General features: G+C 41.3%; 1 protein-coding gene across 2 annotated transcripts in view; it reads left to right on the top strand.

Annotated features, from left to right (window-relative positions):
• The window catches only part of MAP3K7CL (MAP3K7 C-terminal like), a 72,175-nt gene that overhangs the window by 34,294 nt on the left and 23,377 nt on the right, over positions 1–14,504 (top strand). Inside the window, exons 1-2 of one of the 2 annotated variants that reach the window (XM_088023215.1) lie at positions 1,466–1,513; positions 3,023–3,131. The exons of the other annotated variant lie outside the window; for it this stretch is intronic. Coding sequence (XP_087879341.1) covers positions 1,478–1,513; positions 3,023–3,131 — 145 coding nt within the window. The 5' untranslated portion in view covers positions 1,466–1,477. Of the gene's footprint in view, positions 1–1,465; positions 1,514–3,022; positions 3,132–14,504 lie in introns of those variants that run through there. 2 annotated transcript variants of the gene reach the window in all.

Here is a 14,504-nt window from a genome sequence, read left to right as displayed (position 1 = left end):
ATCTTTTGCCCATTTTTAAAAAACTGGGTTGTTTGTTTTCCTACCGCTTAAAGAGTTCTTTTTATATTTTGGAGACTAGCTCTTTATCTGGTACTTAGTTTTCAAAGACTACTCTTCTCAGCTATGGCTTGTCTTTGCATTCTCTTAATACTTGTTTATCTTTAATTATTTGACCGCAACATCATCATCCAACTCTTTTAAAGTACTAAAGTACCTGCAGGCTTATAGCTGTTAAAGAGGATGAACAAATCGAATGCTCCATTCCTTTTCACCATTGACTGGTTTTGTAGTCGGGTGCGTTTGTAGATGGGATCAAGTCATCAAGCCCATCAGCCGCTCCATCTCAGACCTCACGTTCTGAACCGGAATCCTTGCTGCTATCATCTGAGAGTCAGCCTGCGGTCTGTCGGAGTTGGCCGGCTCTTGCTGAGCTGATTGGAGCTGCCGACATTTTTGCTGACTGGAGTCATGCTGTCTTTGCCAGTTTGCTGGAATAGACACAGACACCGATTGGGTCACGCTGAAGACATTCCTGTCTTGTGAAGCAAGTCTGTTTGTATTTTAGGTTTGCCAGGACTAATGAATTAAAACATTTGGACTCTCCACAACTTGCTGTTTATCAATGCCTCTGACAGGAGGAGGGTTTTCTTTTGCACTTGCTTTTTCTAGAAGCATGACAACATCCTGGCTGGTGGAGAGGCAAGGAAAGGAGAGAGGGGTTGCGGAGGGAAGCGGAACAGGGAGGCCCGTGGGACGCAGGGGTCTGGGGGAGAGCAGGTAGCAGGGGACTGCCCTGACAGCTGTCATTGCCCCTCAGACTGTCACTAGCTGCTATGCAGCAGGTGGAGCCTGCTCTCTTACTAGGTCTTCGCTCCACAAAGGCAACGACTGGCCAAGGCAGTGGTTGGCCCTGGATTACACAAGTGCAGACACTCAACTAAGTGAGGTAAGGCAGCAGGTGTGAAAACCGAACTAAACGCTCGGGGCACCAGCAACTTAACTGAAGCTCTGTTAACAGCGGAGAGGAGGACAGCAGTGGTCCATTCCCACAGGCGGTGTGATGAAAAGGCAAGCTGGTTTAGGAGCTCTCCTGGCCAACACCGTGTGGAACTCAAAATCCAGCCCCCTTGGCTGCTGTCATCCTTTCCGATGCAGGCAGATGTTCTCCGTTGTGTGGAGGGGAGGGGCTCTAATGAGCTGTGTTTACCAGTTTCATTTCCCCGGGCACTGGAAACCTCGAGGCAAATTTCCACCTCTCGCGCTTTATTTCTTGGTGCAGGAAAGCATTGGGAAATTTAGCCAAAAGAGGGGCACTTTTCATCCTGTTAGGGTGTTAGGATAAAATGGGTCGGTGATGGGACAGTGCATAACAATCAGACTTTTTCTCTTAGCTACAACTTTAAGGGTTTTTTTTACTGTTTGTTTTGTTAAATTTGAGACAGTCTGTTCTATTCCCTAGGAACAGGTGGCTAACAAGATGGTTGATTCTAAGCAGAGGAGACTACACAGAAATGTATGTCAGAGCTAAGATAAAACATATCCTGAGTCAAGTAACAGCAATTCTGTATTACCCTTTTCTTACGTTGAATGTTTCATGTTATTACTTTTTTTTTAACTTAGAAGGACATGACTCGGAGTGCTTTATGGTTCATTGCTATTTGTGGTTTTGAATGAATGGGCCAAATATGATTCTAACTGGGTGATAAACAGCTGCTGGTTTTTCTCCAAAGCTATACTAGGTGTTTAATATAATCCTGTTCTCTTTCCATATACTGGGTAGGATGATTCCATATGTATGTATGTCTAAATATACGTGTGTGTGTGTGTGTGTGTGTGTGTATGTATGCATTTGAGTTTGCTCTATAAATAAGTGTAAAAACAAAATTCAGTGTTCTGGACACTATTTTTAGATACAAAAAAGTTATGGGAAAGAGTTGGAAACCTTGCTCTGAGAAAATGTCCTGATAAACAGTTCCCAGAATCTTGCTGAGGATGGTTAAAGAGATGATTTATATTTTGCCATTTTTAGAGATGTTTTCCTAAAAATATCACTCGGAGTTTTTGGTTTACTGTCTACATGAGAAGGAAAGTAGAGAGTTTAGGGAAGCATGATTAAAAATAGAAAAGTTGCACATATGTATTTAAATAGTGAAGATATCATGTATTTATAACAATCTCTTTTCCTTAGTCCCATTGTACAAAAGTTATCAAATATCTTGGTTAAAATGTATTTGGGCTAAATTCTATTATTATAACAAGGAAATATGCATGTATTTTTGCCCATTCCAACTCATCTATAGGATGTTTTTCCATTCATTCGATCTTAGTTTATTAATGATAATTTTACAGGTACAGTAGAACATCAATAGCATGTTTTTAAGTTCTGTCTTTTGCTTGTATCATACATTGTTAAGATGTACAACCTGATAGGTGTTTGATAGATTCACAGGTAGTTAAATAGATATTTAAAGCACGTAATATTCATACTATAACTGTGGGATATTTTAAAATAGTCTTTGGTATTCTTGAAGTGGTCCTTGATACATTCTTTATCACCCATTCTTTACCACTCAATAATTCAGATCAATAATTCAGGTCCAATTTAGGCTTTTGAGTGTGACAAGCTAATTTAATATGAAGCCATCTGATGCCCTATTAGGATTTCTTTATCCTCCTCAATTAAAAATAAAACACTATATAAGACCTGGAAGGGCCAGGGTTGGACTAGTGTGTGTGAAGGGATACTAAAAAAGTGAGGTGGGTGGAGATTTTGCTCCATCTTGTATATTTCATTCTAGATATGTATTTCCAAGACAAGTTTTTTTTTTTTTTTATAAGCCAGAAAAAGAATTTTAAATGGGGCAGGTGAATACTTTCCATGTAGGGAAAGAAAGTTAGGAACTGGGAGTATCTTCAAAATAAGAAAGTAATGCTTACTAACTTTCCCTCCAATTTCCAAGATCCTCTGAATATTTGAGGGATGACTTGGGTAAGTGACAATGGCTCTCTCTTGTCCTTACAGCTGGAAGACCCAGGGGAAGGCCAAAGCTCAGGTGCCCACATGATCAGCACAGCCAGGGTACCTGCGGATAAGCCAGTACGCATTGCCTTCAGCCTCGATAATGCCTCAGGTACGCTCTGCATGCAGGGAGAGGGCCACCTCCCTGCCCGTCACTGCTTTGCGGTCATCTTTTCCTGTTCCACAAAGGGTGTTTAAAAATGCATGCCTGGGGATGCCTGGGTGGCTCAGTCGGTAAAGCATCTGCCTTCAGCTCAGGTCATGATCCCGGGGTCCTGGGATCGAGCCCCTCATCGGGCTCCCTGCTCCGCGGGAAGCCTGCTTCTCCCTCTCCCTCTGCTGCTCCCCCTGCTTGTGCTCCCTCTCTCTGGCAAATGAAAAAAAAAAATCTTTAACAAAAAGAAAAAAATGCATGCCTGGCATGATCTAATGATGGGGCGTGTGATTTTTTCATCAAGCATCGTTGGAGTGTGGCTTCCAGAAATGCCTCTGGTGATGCCGCCCCAGCCTCCTATCCTCTGGGTGCTTTAGCACATTTCTCCTTCCTTTTTACTTTCCCCATTTAACTTTCTTTTATTATAAAATTCCCAGGGCTATAACAATTTCTAACGATTCCAACGTATGTCATCATTGAAACTGTGTGAGGAGACGTTTATTAAAGCCCTGGCAGTTGGTTAGTGATGTAAAAATATCACTGTCCCGGTTCCAGCAGCAATACTTGGAGCCCAAGTTCCAAAGCCTGGTTTCTCACTGGTGCTTCCACAATTCAGGCCGAACAAACAGACTGTAGCCAGAGTGATGAATGGGACAGGTGAAGCAGACCCTTTTGAAATAGTAAGGTCTGAGGTGAGGCTGCCGTACTTGGAGCCCTTTGTTATGACTCCCTTCAGTGACCTCTTAACACACATATTGAGTTACACCACCTATGACGGGGACCCCAGGTGGTGTGAGGTCACAGACGTGAGAAGGGAACCCTTGGATCTCTGTCACTGGCATCAGCCTTGGCTCTCAGTCTCTCATCTGTTAAAATCCACAATCACACACTCAAACAACATTACTGTTTCAATCTTGGGTCTTTTGAGGGCTGATTCTGTTTACCTATCAATCAATCAATCAATCACTCACTCAGTCGTCTATTTTTCTTCCTACACTGCACATGTAGGGGTAATATTTTAAGAAGTAATAATTGAAAAGAAGCAAGTTTATCCCTAAAATAATGCAAAGTAAGCATCTGGGCTCTGTGAAGTCTGACATTATACAGCCAATTCAGGCTTTACTTATACCAAGTGATTCTGGTGGTAGCCCATCTGCCCCCGTTTTCCTGGATTGTGCAGCCCCCAGTGGAGGATTTGTTTGAGAGTAAGAAGAGGTGAAGCCTTGACTCTTCATTGTCTGTTCTTTCAACCCTCTTCCCATGGCCTGCTGTTGTCCTGGTATCTCCACTCAGGTTGCCTTGAAACACAGTGGTGAAGGGAAATCCTCCCAAAAGGCAAACCAATCCATCCCAACAAAGAAATGATGACTAACATTAATTGCATTTCTCTATTGTATTAGGCATTCATATGTATTATCGCATATCTCTAAAATAACCATGCAATGTAGGGGCGCCTGACTGGCTCAGTTGACAGAGCATGTGACTCTTGATCTTGGGGTCCTGAGTTCAAGCCCCACACTGGGTGGAGAGATTACTTAAATAACTAAGTAAATATTAAAAAAAATAACCATGCAATGTAGACATTAGTATTACCAATTTGCAGACACAGAGCTTGAGGTCCAAAGACCATGCTGTAAGTAGGTTAACAGAGTTATGATTTAAATGCAGGTCTCTAGACTTATGAATCTGAACTCTATTATTCTATATCACTACTCTAAAAAGAAAAAGAAAAGCCCCTCCTGCTTTTATGCGTTTCATAAATGTAAGATTTTGAGGAATAGTTCATGCTTGAGTGGCTAGCTTTCAAGACAGATACATGTAAGCTCCCAAATCTGGGAGAAAGAAGTATAATTTACTTCCTTGTGATCATGTCCCACATGAGCAGAACAAGTCTTGTTACAATCAGCAGTCTTACAAAGACAATTTCAGTATATAAAGCTTATTTATTCCAAGCAATATTATTATATCATAATTTTGGACGAGACAAATAAATGTACCGTTTCCTCATCTTTATTTATTAATTTATTAAGATTTTATTTATTTTTGGGAGAGAGAGAGAGAATACACATGAGCAGGGGGAGGGGCAGAGGGAAAAGCAGACTCCCTACTGAGCCGGGCGCCTGATGTGGGATTTGATCCCAGGACCCTGGGATCATGACCTGAGCCAAAGACAGACACTTAACTGTCTGAGCCACCCAGGCACCCTCCTTGTCTTTATTTTAACAAAATTTAATTTATGTACAGAAAAGAGCATGGAGAGGTGAATCTTGATCTTTGGGCTGCATAAATATATTCTTCCTTGAAATACAAAATATACAACTTGTCATTAATTTGCCATCATCCTTTGAAGGCTATCAGCCCCTGACTAGGAGCTCTTGTATGTTTTTTTAATCAGTCAATTTAGATTGATTCGTTCCAGTCTTTCAAATGTCCCAAGAATGCCCACTTTTGAAATTCATGTTTTTTAATACGGTAGCTTCAAAAAGGGGTTGTCATTTATTTCAAGTAATTCTTACTCTCTAGTTCCACAAAAAGATGCTTGGGAAGATTTATAAAGAAACTGCTAAAATTAAAAAAGAACTTTTTCCTATGATCTATGTGTCCTCATATCTCTAAAAAGGCATCTAACTAGAGAATCCAAGGCAGGAGTGGGTTTCTGCGTTTCTCAACCTTTCTTAAAATAATGACCTGAGAGCGCTCACCAAAAATACATGTTCCAAGGCCCTACTCCTGTATATTCTGGGGCAGTAGGGACAGATGGAGGTCCAGCAATCTGTATTTCTGCATGCATATGAAGTTGTGAGTGCACAGAAAGAGGCTTTGCAGATATTTGGAGACACTCCCTCTGAATTCTTGACTATGGAGCCTGTGGAGTGTCATGGAGAACAACACTTGCCATCACGCACGCTGTGCATGCCTTTTGAATTCCAGTGCATTCTAGACCACACATTTAGGGGGAAAACAAAGGCAAGCATCCTAGATTCCCATAGTAAATGGGGAAACTAAGATGGAATTTTGGGAAGTAATTCCATAGTTATGGATTTATCGTTGAGGGGTAAGCAGAGTCCATGAGAAAAGAGTGCTCATTCCTTTCGTTATATTAGGCTTTTTTTTTTTTTTCATATTTTTCTGAGATGATTTCGTGTAGAGGTTAAGGACATAGGGCTTTGGAGTCCTCAAGACATGGTTTCTAGACCCATCTCCATCACTATTTGTGTGATCTTGGGTAAGTCACTCAATTTTGCTGAACTTCAGTTTCCCACAAGGTGTATATAGCGATAATTCACACAGTGGTTGTAAGAATTAAATAAGACTATATAGGTAAAGCATTTAGCATAGTGCTTGACACAAATTAAGGACTCGACTGGTCCTTGTACCTATGATAATTGATTCTGGAGTATTAGGGAAAATATAAGCATCTTAAGCAGTTTTATGTCTCACCTATATCTCCCACATCTACTTAATGTCAAGATAGAGTTTATAGTATAACTGGCCTGAGATTATTTAAAGACTTGTTTTGCAATTGGAGGATTTGGGGTACCCCTGCCTCTCCTCTTATCAATTAGCTGAACTTAGTTTCTATGCTTTAGTGCTCTCCCAAAGGTGGGTGAGTTGTGCAAATACGAAGTATGGCATGATCCCTCCTGTGGGTTTCATAAGGCAAAGGGAGTTGAGGAAAAATCTGTGTCACCCAGAGCAGATGGGAACATCTTCTTGGGAAATGTGATAGTCAACCTGCTCTTGAAGACAGGTGGGGTATTGACGGGCAGTGTAGGAAAGGTGCCATCTCTGGGTACCAGGTACCAAAAATGGGGGCTATACAACTTTTAACCATTCTTCCTTTTCCTTTCAAACAAAAAGACTGAGCAAAACCTAAGAGTCAGGAAGAGCATGATATATTCATCAAATAGTAAAATTCTTGTCAACTGGAGCAGAGGTTTGAATGGTGGAAGAGTGGCATGTCATTTAATGAACCATACTTTGAGGTTTACCTTGAATATCTGTGTATATAGCCATTAACTAGAGTTAACAATATAATCCTAAAAGTTCAACAACAGAGTTTGGATTTGATCAGAAACAATCGAGTGTCAAAAGTTCTTGAGCAAGGGAATGATAGGATGAAAATGGTAAATGTTCGATTGGTAGAACAGTCTGGAATGTGTAGAGATGAGAGAATGGAAGAGGCTTTTTATAATGGTACAGAGACAGAGTACTGAGTGCCTGGATCAGATGATGGAATGGGATGACTGAATTCAGAGTACATTATGCAGGGAGGGTTGAAAGGACTTGGTGACAGACTGGCTCTGGATGGGGAGTTGATCATGACTTATTGATGGCAGAATGTGCCACAAGACTCCAAATAGACGGTGGACCTCCAGGGGCTTAAATACAGGAAGCAAATTTTTAGGGGGGGGAGAAAAAGCCCTTTAAAATATAATCACCACTTCTAGCCTATCATCAGAAGCCTTCATTAAGTAACACTTAGCTAACCACAGTTCCTGGAGGCAGCAATGGCTATTTTTAACAAACTAATGATATGATTGACATTACTTCTAAACTGGGAATTCCAAAGAGTTAACTTTCTAAATTGGGACATTCATGGAGTTAGTTTTCCCAATAGAAAATATGCAGAAGAGAAACATGAATCCCATCTCTTGGGTTATTAGAGAATCACTGGCTCTTCTCCAGCTGGAGAGAATTTAGAGTCGGACTGACATGAGGATTTCATGTTCATTACTTGAGCGTTTTCTTTATTTCAGTCAAGCTATAAAATCTGCTACACTCAAGTGTGAATTTAGACCTTGGCTGTGGGGTTCTTTTGGTGGTTGTTGTTGTTAAGCTTTTAGGGTTTTTTTTTTTTTTAAGAAGGAGTCAAGGGTACTAGTATCAGCCCAAGTCAGTAGCTTTCAACATTTTGTTTTTAAAAGATTCTTTCAAGCTATTAGAATTTTTCATATCTGGACTTGAATTAATCATATGACATTTGGTTAAAAAAAAATCCAGGATCCATTCTGTTGATATCTCTTTTAAGTAGTACTATTCTCCTTACATATCAGAGTGTTTTTGTGGCAGTGGGAACCATGCGGAGCAGCTGAAAGAGTGACCGTGGAATCTAATTTCACTGGACGTTGTGTGAATGTCGAATGTGCACGTGCACCACTGATTCTCAGGAAAATCGTGATGCAGGTGAAGTGTCTCTTGTCGTTGTTGCTTTCCTTCAACTTTTTCTACCTTTGGTACCTTTAGGTATTATTTCCCTCCCCCTCCTCAGGGCCCTAATGTTTTCTGTCTTCTCTTCGCTCCATGTTCCCAATCCTTGTTCTCTGGAAAGACTCTGGAAAACCTCATTCCCACTAAGCATTAAATGAATGAATATTGAGGTTTACTTTAAAAAAAAAAAAAACTCTCAGGGTGTTTTTTCTTTTTTCTATTATTATTACTGTTATTTTAAATATCCACAGGGGAATCGGTAGGAAGTCAAGGGTTAAAGCCCCCCCTGGAATTTTGCCAGCCAGTGAAGAGATAGGATGGTCTTTGGGAGAATAGGGGCTTGGGGAGCCTTTTTGAGCTCTTTCAAGTCACCTTTCCTAACTCTGACCCTGCCTCCAAAGCTGTCTCAGCACGCTGTGACAACAAGCAGTCAAACTCCCTCATAGGTCCGATGGGAGTTGAAGGGGGAGGAGTCTCCTATATTTACATCTTTCATGAAGCACAGAGTTGAGAACCACAGTGGAAATGTAATCATTAAATACTATAAAATCAATAATACAATATCTGTAACCACTTTGAGTTTGTTATTCCAATATCAGATGAAGGTTCTTTGAGATACAGCTGGATTTATCGGTTGGTATCTGGTGCTTAAGGCCACAAAAACTGGACAGAAGTCATTGTTTGTTGAATACCTAGATGCTTTTACTTATATCATCTCATCAGTTTAGACTGGTAGCAACTCTGCGGGACGATGTCATTATACCCATTTCACAGATGCGGACCATTGGCTAAGGGAGGTTAAGGAACTTGCCTCAAATCAAGCAGTTAATAAGTAGTAGGAAGGGATTCAAAGCTGGGCTCTTGGGGCTGTTTTTGCTTGATTACCCGTTTGAAGTAAGGGCCATGTAATGAGAGAGAAACATGATTGTTTCTGACAGCAAAGAGCTTCCTCAACAGTCATGGGAAATGGTGGAGAAAGGTTAGTTCTGATATGTTTTTATAGAACAGGAAAGAGGAAAAGTAGAGGTAAGTTTTATTTGGTGGTGTGCTGAGAAATAAATATACCTCCGCCTGGCTCTTTTTGAAGGAAATGTTTCTGGGCAAATATGTTATAGGCTAAATAAGTAAAACTATTCTTACAAAAAATAAATTGGTAAGATTCACAAACTTAGCTACAATAATAGTGGCTAGATGAATGTTTCTAAGAAACATAAAACCTGTCTTTAAACTGAATCAGGTCTTGGGCGCCTGGGCGGCTCAGTTGGTTGGGCGACTGCCTTTGGCTCAGGTCATGATCCTGGAGTCCCAGGATCGAGTCCCGTGTCAGGCTCCCTGCTCAGTGGGGAGTCTGCTTCTCCCTCTGACTCTCCCCCCTCTCATGGTCTCTCTCTCTCTGTCTCATTCTCTCTCTCAAATAAATAAATGAATAAAATCTAAAAAAAAAAGTGTTTAAACTGAATGAGGTCTCTCTGTGTGGAGAAATCTCATTCAGTCTGTTTCATGTATGATCTTTTTTTTTTTTCAAAGATTTTATTTATTTACTTGTCAGAGAGAGAGAGCGAGAGAGAGAGAGCACACAAGCAGGGGGAGCGGCAGGCAGAGGGAGAAGGAGGCTCCCTGTTGAGGAAGGAGCCTGATGGAGGACTTGATCCCAGGACCCTGGGATCATGACCTGAGCTGAAGGCAGATGCTTAACCGACTGAGCCACCCAGGCGCCCCTTGATGTATGATCTTGTTTGTAGGTACTGGCTGAGGTGACATGATGATTACTATTAATTATAAAGAATTGGCCATCTGTTAGGTGTCATACCAAATCGCTGCCTGAATCCGTACCCATGTCTGCACTTTTAATCTGATGGGCCCTGAAAATCCAATGTGTATTAAAAGGTTCACACGTCCAGTGTTTAACAAGCAGGAAGCAAAATTTCAAAAAGCTTTTGATGTGTCTCAAAATGATGTGTTGCTCTAACAAGAACCAAGGTATATAGGCATGTTTAAAAAGTTTTTTTGATACATTAGTAATGTAAGTTGGCAGCCTTAGATGACTTATTTCTAAAACTAAAATATGAATCTTGATTTAGATTTAAAATGAAAGTACTCAAAGACCTTTCAGGCATAAATTAAAAATTTTTAAATAATATTTCATATGGAAAGTGTTTGCTTTGATAGGGAAGTAAAAGGGAAACCCTTCTTAAATTCAGATTTAAATGAAGATAGAAAACCCAGGAGACCTGAGGTTGTGGCTGCACCAGGGAAATCTTTCTTAACTGGCGTGGGGAGAGCTAAGTAATCAGAAGCAGTGATTCTCACCCTGCCTCCTGTCTGTATTATTCAGATGAGAAATAATACCTTCAACCCTCACCATCATACACATACTCTCATATGCACACATCCACGCGCAGGTGCCTTGCCCCCCATTACCCCTTTGGTTGGATTTATGCTGAAAAGGAATGGAAGTAAGCTCAGTTATATTAAATATTCATTATTATTACTGATTATTTCCTAGGCGCCTGGCTTTAGGCTGATTGAATTGACATATGCATTCCTTTACTAATAAGTTTTTGAGACAGTAGAGGAGAAACCAAGTCTCGAAGAGATTATGTTGATTGTCCACATTAAAAAAGTGGCTGACCTGAGCCCTACAGAATGTGGACTAACCCACTGTATCTTGAGTGGTTGGGAGCTTCCACAGTTCCAGGAATATTTTTGCATGAGCCTTGGCACTGTAGCCGATGCCCAAAGCCATCTGCCTCCTAAGTGTGAGTCTGTTCCCAGTGCCCCGAAGGATTATCTTCAGGACTCCAGCGGGCAGGATAGCTACGTAATTTGTGGACGCACAGTACTAAAACCCAGGGCTGCTTGCCCAAGAATTTCAAGTACTCTCGCTAGAGCATTACACCAGGAGCCACACCTGGGGGAAGGGCTCTGTGTGTCTGCGTGCACACATGCCAATGGGACCAGCCCTGACTGCAGAAAATGCAGTCAAATGGAATGGATTCTGGGCAGGGGTGCCTCTTGAGTTTCTGGCTGGGGAGTGGGGTGGGGCTTGGGAATGTCTTCTAACGGTGGCTCATCTCCGTCCTGAGGTCTTCTCTGTGTGGAAACCTAAACTCTTCCTACCAAGGATTTGCCTGCAGTTATGCCTGGGTTGGAGAGCCCAGTGGAAAGGGGAGATAATGGATCCCAAAGGCCAGTCAAGATGTTGCCTAGAACAGTGGTTCTCAACTGCTGCTTTGCAGGCCTGGTCTGGCTTTGATGAAGTTGTCACTTCTCCGAAGTACAACAAAAGAAATAAGGGCACGGCAGTGAGGTTTTCTTGGTGTGTGTTTGCTTTTGTCTCTAAAGCTAAATTTATCCATTATAATGGACACTTTTCTACGATTATGTTTGTCTTAAGATTTGGGGGCTAAAATGTTCTCTCTGTCATAAAGAGATACTAATGATACATGGTAGGTGTTCTGAGTCATCTTCACCAGCTGAATAAAAAGTTGGACACTCTAAGGCATGATTCCCAATGTTTTGAGGAAAATTTCACTGTCTCATGAAATACAAAAGTCAGGGAGCTCATGGACCAGAAAACAAAGAAGAGCAGAGTAGGATAGGGAAGAGCTCGGGGCTGGGAAACACCCCTTAGTCTTACAAAACTCATTTCCTTTGTTGGGGCCCTTGTCCTTTGCTCTGCACGGAGTCCTGGACCAGATGATGGTTTAGTCCCGTCCAGCTGCAGCATTCTCTGAAAATTCTGACCACATAACTCTCATTGCTAAATAACAGTGAGGATTTGGATTACAGACCCAGTGGGTCCCACTTACCTGATTCACAGAGAAACAGAGAGAAGAAAATTTCAGGAAATCTGAAACAGAATAACCACAAAAGCAACTCAACAGCTGTTCCAGGGTTGCTGAGACTATGTACTATGGCATGTCATAGTGGTTGGGATACCAATAAGAAAGTTCTATCTTAAGTACCATTGACTTAGTCACGTTGTGTTTTGCAAAACAGGCAGTGAACATCTGCTTATCAAAAAAACAACAACCCCCCCCCCAAAACAACCCTTTAAATTCTTTCCTTTATATTTCGTTCTTTAAAAATTCCTTAGGATACATTTTGCTTGGACCACTAAAGCCCACAGTGGCATTTTGAAAAATGAAGTCGAAGAATTTTTTTTTAATAATAATACATGAAAAAAACATGACAAATTTGCCAATTTAGCAAGAGCCCGAGACCCTGCCTCACACATCAAAGGCATTCAATGACTATTTGGTAAATAAATATATTTTAATAAAAATGTACTTGCATTCTGATTTTGTCATTTTATAAGCATATCTGGTAACTGCTCTCCTTTAAAAAAAAAAAAAAAGCCAAATTTGCCAGAGAGAAGGTCTCTTCTCTTGTATAGCTACTGTACAATCCACTTTGTGCTTCTGAATTGTCAAAACAAACCTAACTGCTCTCAGGAACGCTGATCCAATGTCACTGTCAAAATGTTTTACAACGATTTGGCCAAATGTTGGAGGAACAGCTGTGCTACTAGTCTGTCTGAATCATTTTCCTTCTTTCCTTTTGGCCCAATCCTGTGATTCATCATTCTGCTTTTAGAATACTTGCCTATTTTTAAAACCAGTCAAAGAAGGCAGCCACTGTTTAAAAGAAAACACACCGCACATCAACTCAGAGCAGCTTTGTAAGCAGCTTTGCAAGCCCTGAAATTTCTGGCCGGCAGGGATGCCAGACGAACCAGATGGCATCAGGCAGTGGAAGGCAGGCCTGGCTTTCAGACTCTCGGTTGTCTCCTTACATCTGTCTTCGGTTTTCTTATTTCTGCTGCCGTTTCCCGCTTGGATTAAGCCAACGTGAACCATTCTTTAACCAAAGTCTTATCTTTATTTTGCTTGTCATTACAACATCCATTGCATGTTTCTTTTTTTAAAAAAATATTTTATTTATTTATTTATTTAATTGACACAGAGAGAGAGAGCGAGCGAGAGAGGGAACACAAGCAGGGGGAGCGGGAGAGGGAGAAGCAGGCTTCCCACTGAGCAGGGAGCCCGATGTGGGGCTCGATCCCAGGACCCTGGGATCATGACCTGAGCTGAAGGCAGATGCTTAACGACTGAGCCACCCAGGTGCCCCCTCGTTACATGTTTCTATGTCAGTGAGTTAGACTTTTTTTTTTTTTTTTTAACTCAAGAGATCCAATCTTCAGCCTTGTCCACAAAATTATCAGCATGCTTACCTATAAGTGCCACGGTTTGACTATAGGTGATGATGTAGATTTCTACAATGCACTGTATTAATTCTGGGGCATACCTTGTATTGGCTATTTACTTTACTACAGTGAAGGCATTGAGTAACTTGCTTCTCCTTTTTTATAATTAAGCAGGAAGGAGTGTGACTTCACAGGCAGTAAGGTGGATTAAATCCCAGGAAGCCTTGAGCTCCCTTCCTGGCTGACTTTTAGGATTCTGGAAGGCACTATCTATTCTGGTACTTTACAGAAGTGGTTTCTCCTTCTAACAAGTGCCTGTTCATCTGTGATTATTAGGGGTGGGATGCCAAAGTATAATATGTTCCCATTTACCTGTGCCAAGTTGTTCTGGCCTCAGACACAATGAACTGACATAATCATGATGTCTGGCTTATTGATATTTTATTGAGGTACATTTAAATGTGCCTTAGACTCACATCAGTTTTACAAACTACAGGTTTCATAATGAAGGCTACCTGTAAAGGGTCAGTAGCAACAAGTGAATATGTCTGTCTTTTGGCCAACTCTTTGCAGATGAAGCGGTGGACTTGAAGAGCCACAGTACCCGGCAGAAGTTGTCATTCTGAGTAGGAAGAGAGCCCTCAGAGGGCCTGGGGATCAGATCTCCTTGGGTCCTCTTGATTCAGTCCTGCAGCCTGCAGCAAGGTCTTGGGGAGATTTTCCCCATTTCTACTTGCTGTGTGAAGCAGAACAGAGTTAGTGAACCCGTGGGCATCCATAGTCTGGCATAGGCACAGGAAAAATTGCATGCAAATTGGGCGATGCATTATCATTGTCTTAAGCCACTTTTAAATGGGAGTATTATTATACTACTCTTGACTAAAATATACCAGAAACTATTAACTGCTGTG

Source organism: Eumetopias jubatus, unplaced genomic scaffold (assembly GCF_037043125.1).
Source record: "Eumetopias jubatus isolate StellerSeaLion01/CBP00866 unplaced genomic scaffold, mEumJub1_p1.0 scaffold_1, whole genome shotgun sequence".
In the NCBI taxonomy this organism is placed as follows: domain Eukaryota; kingdom Metazoa; phylum Chordata; class Mammalia; order Carnivora; family Otariidae; genus Eumetopias; species Eumetopias jubatus.
Note: the sequence above shows the minus strand (reverse complement) of the source record. Positions and strands in the feature narration are given on the sequence as shown.